The 27,367-nt window shown below is 42.0% G+C and overlaps 2 protein-coding genes across 2 annotated transcripts in view; one reads left to right on the top strand and one right to left on the bottom strand.

The window, feature by feature from the left end:
* LOC309861977 (conserved oligomeric Golgi complex subunit 2-like) overlaps nucleotides 1–27,367 on the bottom strand; it is a gene marked incomplete at its 3' end in the record, with an annotated part of 623,083 nt that overhangs the window by 260,631 nt on the left and 335,085 nt on the right. The gene's annotated exons all lie outside the window — the stretch shown is intronic.
* LOC309861858 (conserved oligomeric Golgi complex subunit 2-like) lies at nucleotides 1,031–26,074 on the top strand. Its single transcript, XM_082725190.1, has 5 exons — nucleotides 1,031–1,112; nucleotides 20,443–20,604; nucleotides 21,749–21,811; nucleotides 24,037–24,117; nucleotides 25,971–26,074. Exons 1-5 carry the CDS (start codon nucleotides 1,041–1,043, stop codon nucleotides 26,001–26,003), a joined length of 411 nt encoding a protein of 136 aa, XP_082581316.1. The 5' UTR covers nucleotides 1,031–1,040; the 3' UTR covers nucleotides 26,004–26,074.

The raw sequence follows: 27,367 nt of genomic DNA, 5'->3' as shown, positions 1-27,367 counted from the left end.
TGAGCTGTCAGAGTCTTACGGAGAAAAAAAAGAGAAATGAATCATCATTTGACCATGACATTCCCACTAAAGGGGAGGACAGTGGGAGAAAGAGCAAGGGAAGAGGAAAGAAAAATCTCAAAATAAATGTGGGGTGGACGGCAGGAGGAGGGGGGGCAGGTGTGGCGATTGAACCAACGCTAGCCAAACACACGATTCCGCCCATTCTAGAGCGGACTGGACATAAACATGCTCCCACATCTAATTGTCGGCTGCGTTTTGTCAGCCAGTAGCGAGGTGATTCTTTAAGAGCTCTGAGAACCCAGACTTGTGGCCTCCCAGCAGCTGAGCCAAAGTGGAGCTGGGAGCTACCCAGACGACCCGAGGCTGCCAGCTGACCACCTTCCTCCCTACTGATCGCTGGAGCCAAGCTTGGCGGGGGAGAAGCCACGCTCGCGGGTGGGTGCGGGGGCTAAGGGCGGAAGCCGGGTTCCCACAGAGGACTCCGCGCCCAGGCGGCTGCAGCGGCGGCGCAAGGGGACCGGAGGCCTGACACCGGGACGCGCCCCCCACTCTGGACAACCGGCCGCAGAAGTAAAGGGCCAGCATCCCGCCACAGCTATGCTTCCCACGGGACAATCTCGGGAGAAGGTCCTGGAAGAGGCTCGCAGGCCGATTTTCCGAGGGAAACGGCGAGGTGGGGAGGGAGCGCCCCTGACCCTACCCGCCCTCCCCTCTCCCGCTCACCCCGCATCACCAGCGGCGGGGCTGCTCCGCAGAAACTTACTCGAGGTTGTAGTGTCGCCCTCCGCCGCATGGGGGCCGCATCACCTGCTGGCTCGGCGTTAGCGGTCCGCACCCCTCTCTTGGCGGAGGCAGGCGGAGGCGGGCCTGCGGAGTCCTCTTTCATTGGCCGGGGCACAGACGCTGCCATGTTGGAGGAAGCAGTGCCTTCTGTTCGGTGGAAACGCCGTGGCTTCACCGGTAGCGTTGGTAGGAGCGCAGCCTCCTACCTTTCCTCCTCTCTCGAGTGTCGGTGCTGAGAGGCGGCGGCCGGCGGAATGGAGAGAAGTAGGATGAACCTGCCCAAGGGGCTGGACAGGCTCTGCTTCAACAAGGACGTGTTCATGAAGGTGCGCGCCTGGGCTCTGCTCCCCGGAGCTGGGCTGTGGGTGGCCTGCCCTCCTTGGCCCTCCGGGGCCTCTCCTCGGGCTTCTCCTGCGGGCTTCCTGGGCCGTCCCCGCCCCGGACGGGTCCTCGGCAGGGACCTCACTGCACTTCGCAGTGAGTCTCTTGGCCTCGGGTGGGCTAGGTGCAACCTGGAGAAAGCACTCCTGTGAAATCATGCACATTGAATGAAAAAGCCTGAAAGTTCAGGGCAAGTGGTTTTGAGCTAAACGTAAAAGCCCCGGACCCCTAGGACCCGCCTCTGGTACCGTGCGGCACAGTAAGACCGCCGCTCCCCCAGCCTGACAGAAGCCTCCCAGTGCCTTGTGCCTAGAAGCTCAGCGACTGTGAGTTGAACACATCTCTGAACACACGTACTTACCAGGAATCGGGTCAAAAAGGCACTTAAGCTAACGTTTATGCCTGACTTTCGTCTTAAGCTCAGAATGAGAAATCTGAAAGACTGTACTGTCCTTACTGGTTCTGGTCCAGTACTACAAAGCATACCAAGCTCCTTTTCTAATGTTGCCCTACTTCTCTTGGTGAAGTCAGCCTCAAGCTGGCAGCAGATAACTGTAGGACATAAACTTACAGAATAGAAATTTAAACTGAAAAGACTTTACTGACAGGAAAGGTTCATCAGACATAGCCTTGAAAATGTCCCAAGGTTTGAATCAGAGCCAGGAGGAGCTTTATCTGTTTTCTGTATCCCTCTGGGTCTGTAATTAAACTATCAAAACGTATATGTTTAATTTCTAAGGATTGGGATTTAGTAGCTGGTTTCAGTGTTAAAAAGTTTTGGCTCTGTAGGTACCTAAAATTCTGAAGAGTTTGAATTTCTTACTTTTTTATGGCTTCAAGTCATAATATGTTTTTTTCTTTTTTGGGTTAACCAGCTAGTTCCTTTTTGATACTTGCATTCAGATCACATCTCCCAAACTCTGGCTTTAAAAGTGCTTATGTCTGGATCCTCTGCGGTGTGGCCATATCATTTTTAATATGTAGGGATGTCTAGACGAAGGTATATTGTACTCTTGTTCTTGTATGGTGATGTTAAGCCACTGTAATAAAAGGTGTTAAAGTGAATGGAGTGTCTGAAGGAGAGCACAGAGTGAATTCTCTGATCCAGAAACCTTTTGTTAATGAAGGACACGTGATGAGGAGAGAGGTCATTGGAAGAAGAAAAGGCACACACATAGACTTAAAGAATCTCAAAGCACGGAAGTCTCTTTAGCTTGTCTGTCTTTGGACTTCGTCAGGCTTTCTTTGGGCCTAACACTAGCATTTTCTAACACTTCCTAGCCCTGCCGTCTTTCTCACTCTGAGCTGACAGAATGCCTTTGGTCAAAGCAGCTTCGGAAAACAGAAATCTCAAAATAGCAGTTCTAAAGTAGGACTTAGAGGTAGGAAGAGAGCAAACTGGGAAAGTGGCTAGAATGCCAGCAATTCCATATTCTTTCAAAGCTCTGAAATTTCTGAATATAATGTACAATTTGTAGTGTTAATGAACATGACCCCTTCATACATAGAAGGAAAATACATGGAACAGCTGTTCTGTGTAAAGTGGTATTGATCTTCTATGTGGGAGCTGGAGATAAAGGTTATTTGCAATTTCTGTTTCCATCAGAGAGATGTTTTGTTAAGTTACAGTTCCGAGGCAGAAATGAGCGGAGAGCTTGCTGTCGGGGTTGTATTTCTACATAGGTGTCTTGTTTGGCACATTTTGGAATGAGACTGGGATGGTAGAAAGGGAGATGGGGTGGGGCTGTGGGTTGCACCTTGGACACTGCATACATTGAGGGGTCCACGTTGATGCAGTCTTCATGGTAGAGCTGCAGTCAGGTTTACAGCAGGAAGTTGCATGGTCATATCTGTTGAGTTCGAGCTGACTGGTGGCAGGAGACTACTTAAAAAGTCATGTTTATGAGATCTAATAAGAAATAGAAGGGGAAAGGTATGCAAAAGAGGTAGGTGATCAAAGTGCAGGAATGGCAGATGGGGAAGGGTCACCTGGGGCAGAGGCACTGGCAACATCATACTTTGTCGGCTTAGAAATCCGAAAATCCTTTGGGTTGACATCCAACTAATAGATGAGCAGGACATAAGGTATTGGTAGTAGGGGGAGAAAGTGGCATAACAGATAAATTAGACCATTTACATGGGTGTGCTATTGACACCACAAGTAGCCTTCCTCTTTCATCTCCAGTCGTACAGAAAAATTAGCAGCCATCCCACGGGACCTCTTCCATCCTGCTGATCATGATCCCATTCTTGTATTTGTCCCCTTCTCCTCTTCGCCTGGTACGGGGAGGGGCTCTCCTTCCTCCTCGGGTTCAGTCTCCACTCTGGCGAAGTCCATGCCCTCCCGCCCTTCCAGGAGCCTGCAAGGATCCTCTCCCCTGCACTCCTTCCCATCACGCGCTCCTGTTTGATCCTCTCCCACTTGACTGCCCCACCTCTAGGTATTGCCCTGTCACTGTCGCGACTGCCCCACCTCTAGGTATTGCCCTGTCACTGTCGTGCATCACAGCCAGTGCTCAGGGGTTGACTTGACTTTCCCACCTTCCACCCTTCAGGCCCTGTCATTCCACTAAAGAGTTCTTACCAAAACTGTTTCTAAGTCAGCGCACCTGACCTTTCTCTGTCTCCTTACTCGACATCGCAGTAGACCAAATGCTCTGCATTGCTTCCTGTCTTTCTTCTACCTCTCTGATGTGTCTCCTGTGCAAAGTCATGCTCCTGGTAGCCACTGAATGCTGATTATGGGCTCAGCCCCGTGTTCCTTTCTTTCCCTAGATGACCTTTTGTGCAGCTTCATGACCACCTATCAGCAGGTAAGGCAGATTCCTGTCTCTGGTCCACACGCCTCCTGAGCACCAGTTCTGTGTATCGGACTTGCTGACCTTTCTTCTCGGATGTGTCTGTGGCCCCTCAGACTCATCAGGTTCAAGACGGAATTCATGAGCACCTCCTCCACGGAAAACCACCTTTCTTATTCTATTGCCTCTCTCGGTAAACACTTCATCCGTTTAGCCTGGAGTCGGGAAACCAGAAGTCAACTCCTACTCTGTCACCTTTCCAAAATCTAGTCTGTTACACCAAGTCCTGTGGATTTTGCTTACTAAACCTTTTGAGTCCATATACTTCTTTCCATCTCTTCTCGTACCTTTGCAGTGCGCCCTTGCCATCACACCGTAGAAGCTTCTCACCCAGTCTCCATGTGCCTTCCTTGTCTTTCTGGCCCCTGGTCTACACTGCAGGCAAGCCACTCTTGTCAGAATGCGGATGTGATCTTGTATGTACCAGGTGACTGGTCAGTCCACCAGCTCTTGAAAAACCATTTTCCCACACACTCGAACGTATTTCAAAGAGAATCAGTCCCCCATGGGGTAGTTTTCCTTGGTAGACAGTTTGTTTCTGCAATTAGCCATCTGCCTCCTTCGAACTTCTCTGTGTCAGTTCCTCTCTGGAACCTGTGGCTTCGTTGGCACCCTGGGTAGGCACATGATGACCTTTTCCATGAGAAGTGAAGGCAGGAGCCCTCTGGACAGTGAATGTATGTACCCTCATGTTCCATAGGTAAAAGAACCGTGTGTGGGGGTGGGGGGGTAAGTCCTTGAGGCTCCTCCCTGTTCTAATTGGGTGAACTGGGAATTTTGAGGCAGGAAGCAGGTCCTGTGTGTCCTTGTTTGCAGGGAGCATGCATTCTGATGGACAAAACGGAAAAGGGGAAGAATGAGCAGCTGCTCAGATCTGTTTGTACTGTGCTGGCTGATTAGCTGTGACCTGCAGATGTGGGTCCCATCCTCGGCTCTGCTCTCTGCCTGCTTATGTCTGACTTGGGGCAAATCACTCGCCTCCGGCCTTCTGTTTGCTTGTTAGTATAATGAGGTGGTGCTTATCTATGTGATCTTTGCGGGCTCCTCTGAAAAGACTCTAGTCCATCCTGGCTTGCAGATAAGGAAACTGAGGCCTGAGGTGTGATGACTTCCTTTAAAGCCACACAGCTAGTTGGGGCCAATCACAGGCCAGATCTCCTGACCCCCACGCATCAGTCCTTGGAAATCCTACTGTAATATGTTCCTTTCCAGAGGCCACAGGTGGGAACTGAGGGAAGTGGGACAATCAGAACATTAAGAATAGCGCAGAAGATGGCACAATGTCCGCATGCCTTGGCACCTGCATTTCACCAATAGGGCCACCTCTTACCTTAGAAGAAGTTCCCACAGAGCTGGTGATCTGGATGCCTGGCCTGGAGCTTAGCTATGGTAAATGGGACCAGAGGGAAGTGATGGCTGTTTGAGGGGGACTTTGTTGACAGCAGCTGGAGATAGCAGCTGACAGAGGAGGAACAGGGAAGAGTGACAGACGGCAGATAGCCGCAGGCCCGCAGGTCAGCCACTGTTGCCCAGGGTTGCCCATCCCCAGGAGCCAACTTCGTATCACAGGATCTGAGTGCTTACCCTGTGGGTTCTTAGTTCGATGTCACGTCTTGATGACAAGATTCCATTCTCTTCCGCATCAGTGTGAGACAGACATCGTAATGAAATTCTAATTAGCCAAATATGGAATGTAAGCCTGGGACTCATTTTATAGAGAAATTTTCTTATGTGAACTACTTTCCCTGATGATAGAGGAGTTGTGACGATGTAACATCAGATAAAGTTTATCTGATTGGCACTTGTAAGAAGGGTTCCCGGCAAATAAGAACTGTTTTTTTGTTGTTGTTGTCCTCCCTTTTGATCTTTCCTTTCCATTACTTTTTTTTTTTTTTGTGTGTCTTGTGAGTGGTCATCTGATTTATAAAAAGATGCAACAAAAAGTAAAATGGTACAAGATAATCAGTTTCAAAACATAAAAAAGTGAGTGTCTTTAGCCATAGCTCAGAACAGAGGAACTGGGTAAGGAGAATTGCTTGTATGAACTGGCAACAGGAAAAGTTGGTAAAGGAGAGCTGAGGAACTCTATTAAGACATAGGAGTGAGGGGCTCCATCATCATCTGGCATTTGCTCAGTGTCATCTATATGGTTAGAGATGTCCATGATGGGAACTCCAGCAATTTTCTGGGTCTGGGTCAGCTGATGCCACAGTGTAACACTCTGAAGTACTTCCATACTGAGCAGTCATCTGCATAGTTTGTCTTGTGTGTATGTGGTAATCATTTGAATCTTGGCTCTTTCGCAATCTTTAGAGCCTCTTGATACTTTCACCCCGGTTTCTCAGTTTCAGCCATTACACAGTCAGTTGTACAACTGGTAAACTTGGCACACAGCCCATCCATCATTGACCGGTCAAGTTTGGCTTAAATAGAAAAGTTGATAACATCGGTACCAACCAGGATGTGGTAAGTCGGCCCAGCTGTGTGTTTATATTGGAAAAAGCAGGAGGGATGTTGGGGGACTTCTCTTTCCTTGAGTGCATGGGATCCTTCTTTTCTTTTTTTTTAGGTTTTAATCTGTCCTTCTCTCAGAGAAGGATCTCAGAGCTAAGCATTCGCTTCCCGGTCACATACTTTCTTGCTTTCTCTTGCTTCCCCATGTTCACATCATGCCCATTTCTCCTTGCTTTTGATTTTCTAATTCACTCTTTGTAGTACCATAAAACTTATTTAAATAAAATGTTGGCCTACTAAGTCATTGATTATTAGTAAGTTCTTTGTTCAAAATTTGAGAGCAAGAAGTATTATGTAAATATATCTTTTTGTTATTTAACTAGTCTTACAACATTTAGCATCAAATTTCTTGAAACATTTAAACAAATTAATCACAAACTGGGGCTTGGGCTCTTTCTTTCTTTTTTTTTTTTTAAGTAATCTCTATACCCAACATGGGACTTGAACTCACAACCCTGAGATCAAGACCTGCACACTCCAGTGACTGAACAAGCCAGGTGCCCTTTGGGCTTTTTGTTTTTAAGTTCCTCAGGTGAGGGGGTGCCTTAGTGGCTCAGAGGTTTAAGCTTCTGCCTTCAGCTCAGGTCATGGTTTCAGGGTCCTGGGGTCGAGCCCTGCATGGGACACTCTGCTCAGCATGGAGCATGATTCCCTCCCTCTCTGCCTACTTGTGATCTCTCTCTCTGTGTCAAATAAATAAATAAAATCTTAAAAAAAAAAAGTTCCTTAAGTGATTCTAATGTGTGACCAGTGTTGAGAACTCTAGCACTGGATAATTCCTTTAAATAGCTCAAGAAATTAATTTTGAAAAGCGAACGAAAAGCCTACATAGATTATGATTGGTGTTAAATTGAGGGGAAAAAAGAGATAAAGAGAAGAAATCAGCTGGAACAGAGTGTAATTAGGTACTCAAATATTTGTTAGATGGATAAATACATTACGGAATGTAGGGTTTGTTGGTTTTTTTGTCTCTTCATAAATATGTCAAATGGGTATATAAATTCAAGAAAGGAGTTTGATATAAAATTGATTAAAATGTTAGAACAGAAGTTTTTTAGAATTTTAGTGTTACTATTTCATGATGCTTTTAAGATGATCTCTCTGTAGATGGTGGGAAGATCTTGTTAGCATATGTTTTTAATTTCTCAAGCTTGAATAATTTAGTCACCGAACAAAGATTTAGAATGAGTTTTGGGAGACACAAGTCCTAGATTATGTCCCCACCTAGCTGGGTCAGAGATTTGAGAGCAGGGGCTGGAGGGAAGAGCTACAAGGACATTTTTGTATACATGCTGATACCTTGGGTGGGAACACTCTTCCCACACTTCCGGTGGCTAGCTCTTTTGTGTCATTTGGATCTCAACTCATTGTTCTATATTTCCTGGTTCATCCAAGTTAAAATACATCCCATTTGTCACTCAACCTTTACTGTGTCCTGTTTTCTTTTTAGCTGTGATCACTATTCATTAATCACTATTTGATCACTGTTCATTAATATAATGTTTGTTTACATATATATTTTCTCATTTCTGCATTAGAATATCTGCTCCTTAAAAGCAGAGACCTTGTCTTTTCTTTTCATGACTGTGTCCCCAGGTCTTAGAGCAGAGCTGGAGTTGCATGATAAATATTTGAGGAATATTTATGGGATATACAGGGACATTTATTCATCTCTGTTGTCCATTGTTTTCAAGAATGGTTGGAAACACACACATACGTGAGCTCACACAAACTTTCTATGTCTTTCAACCTCTATGTAGTGTGCAGATTAGTGCTTAACTATTTTGGTTTTTTGTCTCGATGAAATGGGACATGTTTCATAAATTTCATATGCCCTCTTAGTACTTCTCATCATTACAGAGTGATGGTTCTTGGGGATTCTGCTTCTCGTGGAGATAGTATATAGTGATTTTATAAGTCCATGTATCTGGGAAGGAGTGTTTTACTTCTTGGCAGCTTAGAGAACTTCAATCTTTCCAAATTCTATGTAATTTTCATAGCATTAAAGCTACTAATTTCAGATTATTGGTAAGTTTTAAATGATTAATTCCCAGGTTACTTTGAATTAGTCTTTGTTTGCCATCCCTGATTGCAGCTAGTTAGTAAAGTAGCTAAACTTTTAAACTCTACTTGGTTTTAATTTTGAGTGATGTCACTGCTTCTCTCATGGTTAATGGTTCTTAATTACCTGCAGCTTGTCTGGTTTGCTCATTTATTTTTCTGTGTTCCAACACCTCTTGTGATCTCCCAACTTCTGGCCTTTTGGGGGATTTGTACTTTAACTGGGTTCAGATAGGAAATACCCCTGAGTACAGATATTTTTCTTCTAACTTCACTATCTCCTATTATTAATGTATTACATTGTTGTGGTACATGTGTTACAACTGATGAACCAGAATTCATACAGTATTAATTAAAATCCATGGTTTACATTAGGGTTCACTCCTCTTTCTATAGTTCTGTGGGTCTTGACAAATGTATAATGTTATTTACCTACTGTTGGTATCTTACAGCCTAGTTTCATTGCCTTGAAAAACCCTGTACCTCATCTATTTGTTTCTTCTCCTCTCTCTGCACCCTCCTTGCTCACCCCTCAGCCCGGGATCTTTTTACTGTCTAGAGATTTACCTTTTTAGAGGCACCTGGCTGGCTTAGTTGCTAGGGCATCTGACTCTTGATCTCAGGGTTGTGAGTTCTAGCCACCACATTGGGTATAGAGATGACCTAAAAAATAAATAAAAATTAAAATGTTGGTTAATTTTTACCTTTTCCAGAATGCCATAGAGTTGGAATCATATAGTATTTAGCCTTTGAGACTGGTCCTTCACTTAGCAATATGCATTTAAGGTTTTTCGAAGTCTTGTGGCTTAATAATTCATCTTTTAATTGTCTAATAATCCGTTGTGTGGGTGTGGCACAGTGTACCTGTTCACTTACTGAAGGAGATTGAATTTTTTCAAAGTTTTGGCACTTCAGAGAATAAAGCTGCTGTAAATATCCGTGTGCAGGTTTTTGTGTGGACACTAGTTTTAAGCTCTTTTGGGTAAATACAAAGGAGCACAATTACTGATCTTATAGTGAGAATGTGTTTAGTTCTGTGAGAAACTGCCAAGCTGTCTCACACAGTGCCTCCCATTTTGCATTCTGTCCAAACAGTGAATGAGAGTTCAGTTGTCCCACATCCTTGCTAGCATTTGGTATTACTAGTGCTTTGGATTTTTTATATTCTACGTGATATGTAATAGTACCTTGTTTAAATTTGCAATTTCTTAATGACATACAAAGTTGAGCATCTTTTCAGATCCTTTTTTTTTTCGTTTTTAAAGATTCTATTTATTTATTAACAGCACAAGCATACGGAGAGGTAGCAGCAGGCAGCAGGAGAGGGAAAAAAGCGGGCTCCTCGCTGAGCCGGGGGCCCAGTGTGGATTTCAGTCCCAGGACCTGAGCTAAAGGCAGATGCTTAACTGACTGGGTTTCCCAGCCACCGCTCTTTTCACATTTTTAAATTAGGTTTGATTTCTTGTTGCTACTAAGACATCTTTATATTATATTTCTTATTTTAAGTCCTTTACCATGGCTGTGTTTTGCACATATTTTCTCTACTCTGTGACTGGTCTTTTCATTCTCTCTCTCTTTTTTTTTTTAAGATTTTATTTATTTATTTGTCAGAGAAAGCGAGCGAGAGTGAGCACAAGCAGACAGAGTGGAAGGCAGAGTCAGAGGGTGAAGCAGGCTCCCTGCGGAGCAAGGATCCCAATGTGGGACTCGATCCCAGGACGCTGGGATCATGACCTGAGCCAAAGGCAGCTGCTTAACCAACTGAGCCACCCAGTTGTCCTGTCTTTTTATTCTCTTAACAGTGTCTTTTACAGAGAAGTTTAATTTTAACAAAATCCCTCTCATCAGTTTTTTTCTTTCGTAGATCATGCTTTTGGTTTTATATCTGAAAAGTCATTGCCAAATCCAAGGATCCCTACATTTTTTCTTATGTCATCTTTAAGAAGTTTTGCATTTTACGTTTAGGTTTTGTGAAAGGTGTGAAAAGTTTGTTTTTATTCTTTTCATTTGTTTGTTTTTTCTTATCAATGTCCCATTGTTCGGTTCCATTTGTTGAAGACTGTCCTTGCCATTGAGTTGCCTTTGCCTGTGTGTGTGGATGTTGTTCTGGGCTCTCCACTCTTTTCCAAGCACCTGTCTCTTTTGTCAGGCACCTTCTGTCTTAATCACTATAGCTTTAATGGTAAGTCTTGAGATTGGGTGGTGGCAATCCTCAATTTCCTTTTTTTCCCCGCTCTTTAATATTTTGTTGACTACTCTGGGACTCTTGGTTTTCCAGTTTTCCATCCAAATTTTAGAGTCAACATGTTGCTATCCACAGAATAACTTCCTGGCATTTTGATTGGGATTGCATTGAGTCTGTCGATCAGTTTGGGAAGAACTGACCTCTTAACAGTATTGAGTGTTCTTACCCAAAATTATGGACTTTCTTTCCACTTCACATCTTACCTTGCTTGTTATCTTTCATCAGAATTTTATACTTTTTCTCATATAGATCTTGTGCATATTTCGTTAGATTTGCACCTAAGTATTAATTTTTTTGGTATGCTAATGTAAATGGTCTTGTGTTTTTAACTTCAAATTCCACTTGTACATTGCTGGTATATATAAAAGCAATTGACTTTTTAATTTTTTTAATTAAAATTCAATCTCGTTAACATACAGTGTACTTTTAGTTTCATGGTTAGAATTTCATGATTCATTGGTTGCATACAACACCCAGAGCTCATCCCAACAAGTGCCCTCCTTAATACCCCTCACCCAGTTACCCCAACTTTCCCCTCTCCAGTAACCCTCAGTTTGTTTCCTGTAGTTAAGTCTCTTGTGATTTGCCTCCCTGTCTGTTTCTATTTTTCCTTCCCTTCTCCTATATTCATCTGTTGTTTCTTAAGTTCCACATGTGACTGAAACTATATGGTATTTGTCTTCCTCTAGTTCCATCCATGTCCTTGCAAATGGCAAGATTTTGTTCTTTTTGATGGCTGAGTAATGTGTGTGTGTGTGTGTGTGTGTGTATGTATACCACATCTTTATCCATTCATCTGTTGATGGACATCTGGGCTCTTTCAATAGTTTGACTATAAACATCGGGGTGCTTTTGCCCCTTCAAATCACTTTGTGTACTTTGGATAAACATCTAATAGGGCAATTGCTAAGTCATTGGGTTGTTACATTTTTAACTTTTTGAGGAGCCTCCATACTGTTTTCCAGAGTTGCATTCCCACCAACAGTGTAGGAGGATTCCCCTTTCTCCACATCTTCGCCAACATCTGTTGTTTCCTGACTTGTTAATTTTAGCCATTTTGACTGATATAAGGTGGTGTCTCATTGTGGTTTTGATTTGTATTTCCCTGATGCTGAGTGACGTGGAGCCCTTTTTCATGTGTCTGTTGGCCATTTGGATGTCTTCTTTGGTCTGTTCATGTCTTCTGTCCATTTCTTGACTGGATTTTTTTGTTTTTTGGATGTTGAGTTTGATAAATTCTTTATAAATTTTGAATACTGGCCCTTTGTCTGATACATCATTGGAAAGCAATTGACTTCTGTATTTTAACTGTGTATTGTGCAGACTTGCTATAATCACTTGACTAGTTTCAGGAGGGTGTGGGGTGTGAAGTCTTTGTATTTTCTGTAGACAGTCATGTCATCTGTGAACAAAGTTTTATTCTTTCCCAGGTTGTATACCTTTTGTTTCCTTTTCTTACCTTATTTCATTAGTTTGGCCTTCCAGTATAGTATTGAATAGTAGTAGTAGAAGGGACATCCTTGCCTTGATTCCCTGTCTTCTATTTTCTCAGTATTAATATCATGTTAGCTGTGAATTTTTGGAAACATTCTTTATCAAGTTGAGGAAGTCCTCCTATTCTTAGTTTCCTGAGGGTTAATAATGAAGAGGTGTGGATTTTGTTAAATGTTTTTTTTCCTCCCTTCATTGATATGATCATGTGATTTTCTTTCTGTTGATATGATGGATCACATTGATTTTCTAATGTTGAACATTTTCTAATGTTGCATACCTGGAATAAATCCTACATGACCCTGGTGTATAATTTTTTAATATAGTGTTTGCTTTTATTTGCTAATTTTTGTTGAAGATTTTTGTGTCTGTGTTCATGAGAGATACTAGTTTGTAGTTTCTTTTCTTGTAGTATTGGTTTTGGTGTCAGGGTAATAATGATCTCCTAGAATGATTTAGGAATGATTTAGGAAGTAATCCTTCTAGTTTTACTTTCTGGAAGAGATTTTAGAGAATTGTGTAGTATTCCATAAATGTTTGGTTGAATTTACAGTGATTGGGATTGTTAGCAGTAGCCCTCCCTTCTTTCATCTGATATTAGTAATTTATGTCTTCTACCTTTTTTTCTTTGTTTGACTGGCTAAGGGTCTATCTGTTTTATTGATGTTTTCAAAGAAACAGACTTGGGGTTTATTGATTTAAAAAAAAAAATTCCTGGTTTTAATTACATTGATTTCTGCTCTAATTTTTATTCTTTTTCTACTTCCTTTAGGGTTTTTTTTAATGATTTTATTTGACACAGAGAGAGTCAGTGAGAGAGGGAATACAGGCAGGAGGAATGGGAGATGGAGAAGCAGCCTCCCTGAGCAGGAAGGACCCTAGGACCATGTCCTGAGCCAAAGGCAGATGATTAACCAACTGAACCACCCAGGAGCCCCTCCTTACTTTAGATTTGATTTTGTTGTTGTTGCCTAAAATGGAAGCTTAGATTATTGACTTTAATCTTTTTTTTTCTAATATTTGCATTCAGTACTGTATTTTCCCTTTAAGCAGCATTCCACACATTTTGCTACATTGTATTTTGTTGAGACTGGTCTCCTGTCATTTAGAAGTGTGTCATTTAATCTCCATGTATTTTGGACTTCTTCAACTATCTTCTGTTACTGATTTTTAATTCCATTGCGGTCTGAGAACATACTTGGTATAATTTTTATTTTTAAAAATGTGTTGTGTTTTGTGGCCCAGAATTATTCTGTCTTGATGAGTGTTCCATATGAGCTTAAGAAAATGTGTGTGCACTATTACTGGGCGAAATAATCTGTGTACATCTGTTGTACGGTAATTGATGGTGGTGTTAAGTGTGCCATGTCTGGACTGAATCCTTGTTGCCCTGCTGCTGGATCGGCCCATTAATGATGGAGAAGTGTTGAAGTCACCAGCTGTGATAATGGAATTGTTTATTTCTCCCTGCAGTTCTGTTAGGTTGTGTCTCACCTGTGTTGATCAGGCACACATACCTTAAGGATAATTGTGTCTTCTTGGTCAGTCGATTTCTTTATCATTATGTAATGCTGCTCTTTATGCCTGATAATTTTCCTTCTCTGAAATCTGCTTTGTCTGAAATTCATGTAGCTACACCATTGTTCCTGTGATTAGTGTTACTTTGGATTTTTTTTAATGTATCCTAGCATTTAGCTTGTTGATATTTAAGTTGTTTCATTTTTCATCAAAATATAATTCACAGGGGCGCCTGGGTGGCTCAGTGGGTTAAGCCGCTGCCTTCGGCTCAGGTCATGATCTCAGAGTCCTGGGATCGAGTCCCGCATCGGGCTCTCTGCTCAGCAGAGAGCCTGCTTCCCTCTCTCTCTCTCTGCCTGCCTCTCCATCTACTTGTGATTTCTCTCTGTCAAATAAATAAATAAAAATATTAAAAAATATATATATAATTCACAAAGCATAATAGTTGCCATTTTAAAGTGTACTCTTCTCTGGTTTTTAGTATATTTACTGTGTATATGGTACATACGTCACTTCTGTCTAATTCCAAAATGCTTCCATCACCCGAAAAATAAACCTCTTACTTCCAATTCTCCCCTCCCCTTATTCCCTGGCAATCATGAATCTACTTTCTGTTTTTATGGATTTGCCTTTTCTGGAACATCTCATATCAGTGGAATTGTATAACACGTGACCTTTTGTGTCTGGCTTCCTTTAACCTGAGAGTAGAATGTTTTCAGACTTCACTCGTGTTGTAGCATGTAACATTTTATTCCTTTTTATGGTTGTGTAAGAGGCTCTTCCACATTTTATGTATCCATTCATCAGTTGATGGACGTTGGGTATATACTCTTTTGGCTGTTACGAGCAGCGCTGCTGTACACATTCATGTACAGGTTGTGGCAGGAACATCTGTTGTCAGTTCTGTCGGTGTCATACCCCTAGACGTAGAACTGCTGGGTAATTGTACGTGTGTAACTTCTTGAGGAGCTACCGAGCTGTTTGCTGCCTTAGCCACACTGTTTTACATTCTCACCGACAATACAGGAGGGTTCCAGCTTCTCCGCCTTCTTGCCAGCACTTTTCTTCTTCTTTTTTTTTCTTTTTCTTTTTCTTATTTTACCATAGTTGTCCTAGTGGGTGTGACGTGGCATCTGCATGTGCTTTTGATTCGCATTTCCCCAATGACTAAGGATGTCGAACATCCCGACATGTGCTCTTGACCGTCTGTGTATCATCTTTGGAGAAATGTCTATTCAAAAGTCTTTGGCTTGTTTTTAAATTAGGTTATTTGTCTTTTTGTTGTTGAGTTATAAGAGTATATTTGCATATACTGGTTATTAGACCCTTGTCAGACAAATGATTTGCAGATACTCTCTCCCATTCTGTGGGTTGTCTTTTCACGTTCTCTGTAGTGTCCTTTGACACACGAAAGTTTTTATTTTGATCAAGTTCAGCTTATCTAATATTTCTTATTGCTTTGTGTATCATGTCTAAGAAAGCTTTTCCCGATCCAAAGTCATACAGATTTTCACCTGTTTTCTCTGAGTGTTACAGTTTTGACTCTTACATTTAAATCTTTGATCCATTTTGAGTATTTTTGTGTATGTGTGACGTTGCTGTTCCAAGTTCATTCTTTTGCATGTAGATATTCACTTGTCCCAGTAGTAGGCACTCGAAAAGACTGTCCCCCCCCCCCATTAAATGGTCTTGGCATCCTTGTGAAAAATCAGTTGACCATAAATGTATGGGTTGTAAATACTTTCTTTTTGAATACTTGGGGAATCTACACTATAAAGTAAAACCCATTTCTAAAGTAGTAAAACCATTCTTGGTTAAGTGAAATGGGTCTCTATCATGGCACTGTGAGTTTGGGTTTGCTTTTCACAGCAAACGCTGCCTAACCCAGTATTCACAGATGTTCTGAGTTATTTAGTCATGTGTTATGCAACTTTTGTTTATCTGAGAACAAATGCATAAATGGTAAGTTGAGTACTAATATTACCTAATAGCATTTGTTCACTGAGGCTAAGTTATATGATTTACTTATTTATTTATTTATTTAAGATTTTATTTGAGAGTGAGAGAGTGCAGGAGCAGGAGGAAGGGACAGAGGGAGAAGCAGGCTCCTTGCTCAGCAGAGCGCCTGATGTGGAACTCAAACCCAAGAGACTGGGATCATGACCTGAGCCAAAGGCAGATGCTTAACCACATAGGCACCCCAGTTATACAATTTAGAATGCCATCATGAAGTTCAAGAACTTCAACAACGTGTAACTGAGGCAGGGAAAGTGATCGACCTAAAGGTATACAGTTGATGAGTAGGATGGCCAGGATTATGAACCGAGACCCCCTCCCATGATGTAATACATAACTATGATGTAAGGTCTGAAATTGTCTCCGGAGAGAAAGGTCCAGGCTAATTTGGTCACCAGTGTAAGGAGCAGGTGGCTTTCTGTAGATGACTGTGAAATTACGGTTTTAAATGAAGTCCTTCTCTCTGACACTAGCACGGTCAGTCTTTGGTTGATTAACTAAAAAAGTCAGTTTAAACAAGTACTCTTAGGGAATGGTACATACAGTTTTTAGCATTTTATTTGGAAAAAAATATGTACATTTATTCTCCATTGAAACAGTGCCAGGTCTTTTCTCTGGAAACTGGCCTGCAGATTAGATTTCTGAGTTATCACAGCACTTGGGTCGCTCAATAGGTTAGGCATCTACCTTCGGTTCAGGTCATGACCTCGGGGTCCTGGGATGGAGTCCCACACTGGGCTCCCTGTTCAGCAGGGAATCTCCTCCCATTGCCCCTTTCCCTGCTCATACTGTCTGTCTGTGTCTCAAATAAATAAAAAGAATCTTTAAAAAAAGCTTTCTATGTTGTCTTTTTTTGCATTCAGTTTCAGTTTCTTTAACTGAATTGAGTGAGAATCCTGTGATCACTCCCTCCCTGCCTGGTACTTGGTCATCTCACCCATACCTAACTTAGCAAAAATTTTCTTATTGATTTCTTTGTATCAAATCTTTCCAAAGTAGCTGTGTTAGTTTTCAAAAGAACAGTGATTTTTTTTGCAGTCATATTTTGTTGGTTTACATAGTGTTTAATGAAAAGTAAGTGTAGGTGTCCTTAACTAGTTTGGGAATCATCACATTTGATTCTTGCTGACTAAACAGGTCATGGAGTTAGGGGAATTAGATAGTAATTTATTGCCTCTAAGCATATAAGCCTACCAGGGTATCACAGTATTGTAAATGGGAAACACAGGATAGCTAATCCTGTGAGACCAATACTTGGAAATAGGTTATGAAAGATTTGGAACATCTGTTCAATGGGAAACTCAGCATGCACATAAAATATTAATAGAAATGTATGTGTTTTATGTAAAGACATTCAAGTTATATTTTTAGATGGGAAATTTTTTTTAATAGAATGGGTTTTTATTTTTTATTTTTTTATTCTTTTTTTAAGATTTTATTTATTTATTTGACAGAGAGAGAGAGAGAGAGGTCACAAGGAGGCAGAGAGACAGGCAGAGAGAGGGGGGAAAGTAGGCTCCCGGCTGAGCAGAGAGCCTGATGTGAGGCTTGATCTCAGGACCCTGAGATATGACCTTAGCCGAAGGCAGAGGCTTAACCCACTGAGCCACCCAGGTGCCCCTAGATGGGAAATAGTTTAGAAGAGCATGAATATTTGTGTGTGTGTGTGTGTGTGTGTGTGTGTGTACACATATGTGTGTGTACACACATACATAGAGAAGGTCTGGGGTTTCCATTCAAGATGGTGGCATAGGAGGATCTTGAACTCATCTCTTCTATGAAATACACACTGAATCTATAGCTCCATATGGAAAAATTTCCTGTGGAAAAAACCCTACAACTAGCTGAGTGACTCCTACACATTAGGTGAGTAAGGAAAAAAAACCTATGTTGAAGTAAGAATCAGTCTTGCCATAAACCCCACCCCTGGTACAGCGACCTGGGATTGGGAGGGTACTCAAAACCCCAGGCTTCTCCCTGAGGAGCAAAGGGTTTGAGCCCCACTTCTGGCACCCCAACTTCCAAGTCGTACATCTAAGAGACAAGACCCCAAAACATCCAGCTTTGAAAGCCATCAGAGCTTGCACCTATGAGACCCACAAGGCTATAGCAAACTGAGAAACAGTTCTTAAAGCAGTCCTGCGAGTAGACTGACCCACCCTGGAACTCAGCACAGAAGCAGCAGACTGAAATGGGATCAGATTTCTGTGAAAGAGGCTCATTTGCTTATCTTAAAGCCCTGAGGGGCAGGCATCTAATTTAACGTGGATCTGGGAGCCTAGTAAGGTATTCTCCAAAGATGGAGCTGATGGGTACCATCTTTGCGCTGTCCCTCTACCTCACTTCTGCTTTCTGGTATCTCCTGGAAAGGAGCTTGAATGCTCGTATGATGCCCCGAGGTTTGCAGTTGCTACCCGGGTATACCTCTAGATCACCTGGCTCTAGCGGCTAGCAAGACTCACACTCACGGTAGTGAGTATCACAGTATTTACAACAACCAAGACTTGGAAATAACTAAAGTGTCCACCAATGGGGTGAATGGATAAAGACAATGTGTGTGTATACGATGGAATATTAACCATAAAAAGAAGGAAGTCTTGCCATTTGCAACAACATGGATGGACCTTGAGGATATTGTGCTGAGTGAAATAAGTCAGACAGAGAAAGAGAAATACTGTATGATCTCCCTCACATGTGGAATCTAAAAAACAAAACAAAATGAAGTCATAGAGAACAGATTGGTGGTTGCCAGAGGCGAGGTTGTAGAGGAAAAAGATGAAGGGGTCCAGTGGTATAAACTTCCAGTTAATAAGATAAGCCTTGGGGATGTAATGTACATCATAGTGACTGTAGTAAATAATACTGTGTATTATTGTATATTAATTTTATTATTTTTTATTAGAAATATGTATTATTAGCCCCAGGGTTACAGGTCTGTGAATTGTCTGGCTTACACACTTCCCAGCACTCACCGTAGTACATACCTTCCCCAATGTCCACAACCCCACAACCCTCTCCCTGCACCCCTCCCCCCAGCAACCCTCAGTTTGTTTTGTGAGATTAAGAGTCTCTTATGGTTTGTCTCCCTCCCAATCCAATATTTTTTTTTAAGATTTAATTTATTTATTGGACAGACAGAAATCAAAAGTAGGCAGAGAGGTAGGCAGAGAGAGAGGAGGAAGCAGGATCCCCGTTGAGCAGAGAGCCCGATGTGGCCTCGATTCCAGGACCCTGTGATCATGACCTGAGCCGAAGGCAGAGGCTTTAACCCACTGAGCTACCCAGGTGCCCCCCTCCGAATCCAATCTTGTTTCATTTTTCCTTCCCTACCCCCACACCCCCCACTTTGCCTCTCAAATTCCTCATATCAGGGAGATTGTATGATAATTGTCTTTCTCTGATTATTTCACTCAGCATACCCTCTAGTTCCATCCACGTCATTTCACATGGCAAGATTTCATTTCTTTTGATGGCTGCATAGTATATTATATATATATATATTTTTTAAGATTTTATTTATTTATTTGACAGAGATCACAAGTAGGAAGAGAGGCAGGCAGAGAGAGAGGAGGAAACAGGCTCCCTGCTGAGGAGAGACCTGATGTGGGGCTCGATCCAAGGTCCCTGGAATCATGACCTGAGCCGAAGGCAGAGGCCTTAACTCACTGAGCTACCCAGGTGCCGTATATTATTATATATTTAAAGTTGCTAAAGCTTAATAGTTCTTAGCACAAGAAAAAAATGTTTTTGTTTGGTGATGGATTTTAACTAGTCTTAGGGTGATCATTTCACAACAGATAAAAATATGGAATTTTCATGTTGTACGCCTGAAACTAACATGTGTCCATTATATGTCAGTTTCTTTAAAAAGTAATTGATATTTTATTTTTTTAAAAATTATTTATTTATTAGACAGAGATCACAATTAGGCAGAGAGGCAGGCAGAGAGAGAGACAGGGAAGCAGGCTCCCTGCTGAGCAGAAAGCCCAATGTGGGCTTGAACCCATAACCACTGAACCAGCCAGGCACCCCAAAAGTAATTTATATTTTAAAGAGAAAGACTATGGCACCTGGGTGGCTCAGTCAGTTAAGCGTCTGCCTTCGGTTGAGATCTTGATTTCAGGGTCTTGGAATGAACCCTGGCATCAGGCTCCCAGCTCAGCAGAGAGACAGCTTCTCCCTCTGCCCCTCCTCCCACTTGTTCTCTCTGTCTCTCTCTCTCAAATAAATAAAATCTTAAAAAAAAAAAAAAGTAAAGAGACCAAAACAAAGTCTGGAAGGATGTGAATCGCTGTGTTAAAATTAAGAAGAAAAAGCTGTTTCTATTTTGAGAAGAGCCTCTTTGAAATGTATAATTAAAAGAAATAAAATGCCTGTAGAGTTAGGCAACAGGAGAGAATGGTCTTGGTGAGGGGCCCCCTTTCCCATAATCTTAGGAAGTGAGCAGACCCCCTGATGTCCTGTGTGTGTTCCCCTGCAGTAATACAGCCTCTTATTCTTTCTCTGATCTTATTTTTCTATGTAAAATGTGGTATCAGTGCAATCATTTTTTCTTTCTGGTTTGATTTTCAGGAAGATTTCGACGTCGATCACTTTGTGTCTGACTGTAGGAAGCGTGTCCAGCTGGAGGAACTAAGAGGAGATCTGGAACTCTACTATAAACTTCTTAAAATAGCCATGGTCGAGATCATCAACAAGGATTATGCAGATTTTGTCAACCTTTCCACAAACTTGGTAAACCTGAAATTCACAAGTCCTACACACACACACACACACACACACACACACTTTCTCTCTCCTTCATATTTATTAAAAGGGCAGAGTTTTTAGAAACCTTTCAGTTGATTACCCCACCAACCCCACCAGAAACTAGAAGAAATTACCAATTTCATTAATAAAAGAACTAAACTTTTTGGAATACATTTTTTTGTTTTAGTTTTTATTCATTTAAGGTTGCTCTAGTTTGATTGTTTCAAATTCATTAGTCAACAGTGAAAAGTAAAGGATAATAATACCCAAGAGGTTGTTTTATTAGTTGCTAAGTGATTACCCTGAAGTCTTCCTTGATTTAGACTAATTTGTAGGAGCAAATGTCCACCACTCTTACAATGTTTAATTTACTCCCAGGTATATCTGTTAGCCAGAGCTAGGTTGAGGGAACATTGGCCAATATTGATATTTAAAAAGTTTGGTTTTATAAAAATATAAGAATGATTTGCAGTGAGCTTATCAATTGTTTGTAAAAGCCATTTAGAAATGTTGAATTTTGTTACTTGGCAGAAAAGTCTCCTTGTTGATGCTTCATTTTGTTTTAAATCTGTTTGTCCAGAGAAGCACAGAAAGTTGCAGCTCCATGGGAATTTCAAGAAGCATTAAAATTAATGATGCACATTTGCTTTTGGGAAATATACCACTAAGATAAATATCCCAATAGGATTAAAAACCTAGAAAATTTTACTTCTGTTTAATTTCTATTTTTCTCAAGGCTTATAATAATGTTTAAGAGAGACGTAGCCCGTCAGACTTTCACATCAGCTGGCTGAGTATCATCAATTACAGACAGAGAACTGTTCACCTTCTGTGAAAATTTTTCACATTCATTTAAAATGTCATCTAAAGGCAAATTGTTCTTAAGGAAGCTTTCGTTTCTCCTGACTTCCCTTATTTTTATAGTTTCATGTATTTCAACAGATTTTTTTCATATTCTATGAACAACATTAATGCCCAAATAACACTTCTGTTGTTTAGCTAGTTATGTAGCAAAATACAGTTGTGCCAAAAAAATAACTTAAATCTGGTACTGCTTTGATCGTTAAATAGATACGTCACTATTACTCCTTATCGTGATGTGTTTGTGCCAACCTGGTTTTGCCTTTAGGTTGGCATGGACAAAGCCCTCAATCAACTTTCTGTGCCTTTGGGACAGTTACGAGAAGTTCTGGTAAGTCCCCAATTAATGAAAACAGTCTGCTGTGATGCCTGTTGTCCTCGTTGGCTTTTCTCTAAGAATTCTTTTCATCTGTTAGTTTGGTGGTACTGGTGGTTGTATTTTAATGGTTCATGATTATAATATTCACCTTCAGAAGAGTTGTAAATGATTTTGTTTTTGCATATGCTAAAAACCTAAAAAAACATGTTCGATTTGAAGAAGACATATTCTCAGAGTAGACAACCTTAAAATGTCAGGGGAGAGGAAGCATATTTCCAAATTCAACTTATTAATGCCACTTTGGTCATATGTAAGTGGTTTCTAACTTACGAATGACTTGTATTTTAACAGTTTGTAATCTTGTAAATATCCCCCCCCACCCCACGTAATCTACGTGTGGTTAGGTTCCTGGGCTGATCTACAAAAACTGTGTAATCCCTAATGGAACTGAAGGATAATATAAATAAAATGTAATACTTAATAAATGTTACATTTGCATGTTCTCTCAGAAAAATCTCTGTTGTGGGAATGGGACTCCCCACCTCTAAGCCATTGGGAATAGGAACTCCACCTGGGTGAACAGTGGAGGGGCAGTTGTGGCATCACTTCTTACAGAAAACTGTGCTGCCCTGTCTCCCCTCCCACCCCCCCCCGTCTGTGTCTGGTGCCCTGACTTACGGCCTCTGTCCATTTTGATGCCCTGTCGTAAACTTGTCATAAACGACACCATCCTTCCTTGTGTGTCTCCTCTAGCTTGAGTGGCCTCTTACGTCCCTCCCCTAAGACAGTGCCTGCATCCTAGAGAGAATATAAGGAGAACATAATTTAAGGGAAGACACAGTACATGATTAGAACCAAGAAAAATGCGGAGTGATGGAAATATCAGTACTGAGAAGCCTAGGGGAGGGGCAGGCAGGAAAGAGTTTGTGAAACAGGTAAAAATCTTGAGTTGTGCCTTGAGGTAGCCAATACTTTCCATGGTTTATGTCTCATTTGAATTTTACAAAATCTTGTTAAAGATACTTTTCCTTGGAATGGAAGGAATTTTCATGGTCCGCTGTTGGATTCCACACCAGCCGCTGTGGGGCTCTCCCACTGCCTCCTTGGTGTGCCTCTTCCTCCCAGGGCCTCATAGTGGTGTTGTTTCCCAAGCCTAGCCTTCCTTTGGCCTCCCACTCTTCTCTCGAACCCCCTCCCTGGAGGCAGATTTGCTCTACTCACACAGGCTCCTGTCCCGCCTCACCCCCTGCCATCACCGTATCCCCTCCCTTTTCCATGGCCTGTTTTTATGGCCACTTTGGTCCTGCTCAGCCACAGGCCTGACCTGCCTTTCTGGTCCCAACTCTGAAGCTGTTCTGTGAGATTCTCAGACCACTGAGGGATACGACTATATCTGTCTTCATTGCATCCCTGTAGGCTGCCACAATACTGACGTCCAGGAGGTGTTTCATAATGTTAATGGAGTGAATTAATTCACCTTCCTGTGGAATTTTTGTGATATGCCTACTTCATTCTAGTTGTTTCTTTTAACCTTTGTTTTGGCCCTAATTCCTAATTATCTCTTTATTCATTAGCTTCTGGACATGTTTCTCTACCTCTGTGCTCTGCCTTTTTCTGGTCTTCTGTTCTTCATTCTTGATTCCTGGTATTTCCATACCCACATTTCATCATCATGCATCAGTGCTTTGACATTCTTTCGTTCTCCAAAATATGCAGAATCTAAAGACTTCATCTCAGTGAAGTTGGCCCTCCATTCCTATTTCTGCTTCTCTCCAGAAGGAAGCCTGCAGTGCACATGGCTGTGTGCCTGTCTGACCCTGCCCCTGAGTGTGTGTGCACTTACATCTGCTCCCCATCCCCTCCCCACCTCGGCAGCTGTGTACACATGGCTTTCAGAGTCCGATTCGAGCCCCGTCGCATTTCCAGACTCTCCTGTACTTTGCTTCATATTATCTGTTCTCCATTCTAAGCCCCCTCATCCCCATAACTTTCACTGTATATGTCATTCTTCTTTTGGCCATGCGACCCTGCCTTCGTGTCATTATGCCCCCAGGTCATGAGTCCCCTCAACAGTAACTGTATCTGGTATATCATGTTTTTTTTTTTTTTTTTTTGGTCAATATCTGCATAGTACAGGTGCACAGGTATTAATTTCTGTGGAATTGAATGAGATGTAGGAAATTGATAATGTGACAAAACAATGTCTGTAATACATTTTCTTTATTATTTTTTTAAAGAGTCTCAGGTCATCAGTCAGTGAAGGAATTCGGGCAGTAGATGAACGAATGTGTAAACAAGAGGACATAAGGAAGAAAAAGGTACCCTCCAGTAGATTTCTTTTTTTTTTTTAAAGATTTTATTTATTTATTTGACAGAGAGAAATCACAAGTAGATGGAGAGGCAGGCAGAGAGAGAGAGAGAGGGAAACAGGCTCTCCGCTGAGCAGAGAGCTTGATGTGGGACTCGATCCCAGGACCCTAAGACCATGACCTGAGCCGAAGGCAGTGGCTTAACCCACTGAGCCACTCAGGCGCCCCCTCCAGTAGATTTCTTATGCTGCATGCCAGTTGAAGCCCTCTCCTCTTGTCTCCGTGAACTTGTCAGCACTATTCAGCTTTTTTCTTTTTTTTTTTAAATTTAGCTTTTTTTCAAAGCTCTCACGCATGTGCATTTTATGCATTATGTCACGTTATCTACCTGAAATAAGAAGACAGAATTTCAGAGGTACCCACACGATCTCAAGTCACCCACTTTTTCCAGAACAAGAAACAGTGATAACTGTTGTCGGTGCAGCGCTTGACAGTTAACGACTGTATAAATTGTCAGTGGCCCTGTAAAGAAAATAGGCCTATATTAGAGACTAGGGGAGAAGTGGGCTTTCCAAAGCAAACTCAGGATTCTGCCGTAGGTTTGCTGTTATTTTCTGATCCTGTGTTCTTTATGTTCTGGTGTTCACTTTAATTTTTTCAATTCCCGTAGTTAGCATGCGGTGTTGGCTTAGTTTCAGGTGTGTGAGACAGGCAACGGCTCTGTACATCTGAGGGCTCACCCCGGGAGTGTGCCCCTTAGTGCTATCTCCAGTTCCAAGTGTCCCCGATATCATTCATGATCATAACGATGTAGGGGCACAGCGGGCATTGGGTGTCTGGGCTTCTGACTCTCGCCTGCTGCTCTGTCAATGTTTTCTATGTGTATTATTAGCATATTTGTTAAAATCTCAGTGGGGAGAAGCCTGTTTGAGGGACAGGCTTCTGTTTAATTCGCCTCTGGATCTCCTCACAGCTTTTGTCCAAAGAATGCTTGTTGTGCGCTTCCAGACAAAACAGTAAGCTTTGTGAGAGCAGGGTGTATTTCTTGCTTTATTTTCTCGTGCCCCCCCCACCCCCCGTCAGAATGAATATCGAGCTCCCAGGGGTGTTCATTATTATTATTATTTATTGAATGGATGACTTTGTATTTTTTTGTTCTTTAAGGATGAGAGTTTTCATAATGTCCCTCAACCTCTTTGATAATATTTGTAGTGTAAAAGGTCTTTAATGATTTGGTGCTTGGGCATATAGGTATATGCACATGTAAACTGAGAGGGCCAGTACAATCAGAAGCCAAAGTTAAAACATGAATAAAGGGCCATAAGAAAACAAATGGAGGGGCGCCTGGTGGCTCAGTTGGTTAAACGTCCGACTCTTGATTTTGGCTCAGGTCATGATCTCAGGATCATGAGATTGAGCCCCGCATTGAGCTCTGTGCTCAGCAGGATGTCTGCTCGAGATTCTCTCTCTCCCTCTGCCCCTCCCCTGCACACGCACATGCAGTCTCTCTCTCTCTCAAATAAACAAATCTTTTTAAAAACATAGGAAAGAAATGCCCATAGAAAGATTCAGGATGGGAAAAAAAAGAAATAAGAGTATAGAATATGAGAAAGCAAAGTCTAGGGTTTTTTTTTTTTTTCCTCTATAAACTTGCAATAGAATATGGAAGTATGCTTATTCTAGAACTAAGATTTGCATTCTTGAGAATTCTGAGTTTCATAGAAATATTCAAAATATAGCATGCCCTATATATTTGAAGCTAACTTTTGGTCTTATATTTTCCTGCATTTAGCATGGGAAATAAAGATGATTAAGAGTAAAGATGGTGACGTTTTTTGTTTGCTTAATTTTTATTTTTATAGATGTGTGTGTTGAGGCTTATACAAGTTATTTGATCAGTGGAAAAGATTGAAAAAATCTTAAATTCACAAAGTTCGAAAGAAACCTCTGCACTAGAAGCAAGCAGGTAAGCATTTTTTTTAACTAAGTAGCACATAAATTAATACTTCACATTCAATCTAATTAGGCGGGGATGGCTTAGTTAGAATTCATTTCTGAACAAGAAGAAAATCCAGGTTTGTGGCTAGAATGTAGCTCCAAGAGAGTGGAGAGCATGAAATGGTGAAATCTATAACACGTTCCTATAAACGCTTTGGTTATAGACCACAGTTCCAACACGTCATTATGCTTGCAGTGTAAAAGTATATTTGGAATCACCTTCCCTGAGGACTAGCAAAGTCCGGTTGATCTTTAAGGCATACCTACCATTCATCTTGGTTTTTCTCCATCTCATTTTTTTTCCTAGACATGCCCAGAGTATTACCATTGATGTATTTTGCACCAGCATTATATTATTATGAAACAGTATAGGACATATCCAGTTGAAATTTACAAACAGGAAAGGAAAAACTTATGAAATAGGAAAAAAGATGATGGCTCTCTTTGTTATACTGTGATTGTCTTGTTCCCTTCCTGGTGTGAATTTTTAATCAGCCAGGGTAGATGAGTGACTCAGAAAATGAGTAGTTAGGTCCTGTCAGCACTGTGAGACGCACAGTGGTGCAGTGGGAGTAGCCGGGGCTGGTCCTACACATACCAGCTGGGCTGCCTGCGTCAAGGTCGCCTGGTGCCCTGAGTGCTCTGTTGTGTGACGCTAACAGTCCCTCCCCTTGCAGGCGGAGTTAGGTTTCTAAATTTTAGGAATTAAGGTTTTAGATTTGGAAGGAACTTGAGAGACCATATGCTCCACATGTCTCATGATGGAGATTAAGAACGGACACATCCCAAAGGAAGCGATTCTCTGGTCCTAGGTCTCTGTCCCCTTTCACATCAAGGCATTCAACTAAGTGGTCAGCCTCCACTGTGCTTGTGTCTCTAGCCCGTTGCACTCGTGCTTCTGCCCCGTTCGTCCACACTTAGCAGACAGTCTGCACACGGCCCTTCTGCAGCCCGTGTGTCTCCAGCGGCTCTGCTTCACTGCGGCCCTTGGCAGTGCCTGCAGCCCCTCCAGCCATGTCCACGTTCGGCCCTTGGGGAACTGGCCCTCCAGTGTTCTTCCCGTCTTTGCTGTTGCTGCTGTGCTCATCGGATAGAAACACCTCAGTGAGCTCTGTGTCTACAATCCTGTCCCTTTGCAACACTGTCCTTGATAAACAGACATTGTGCGCTTTCTTGCTCAGAATTACCTTGGAGGACTTTTTTCTCCAGAAGAGCAGCTCTGAGCTCTAGAGTCAGGAAAGCCAGAGCAGCGTCAGCGCAC

This window comes from Mustela nivalis (assembly GCF_964662115.1).
Source record: "Mustela nivalis genome assembly, chromosome: 3".
Taxonomy (NCBI): Eukaryota; Metazoa; Chordata; class Mammalia; order Carnivora; family Mustelidae; genus Mustela; species Mustela nivalis.
This window is presented reverse-complemented; position numbering and strand designations above follow the sequence as displayed.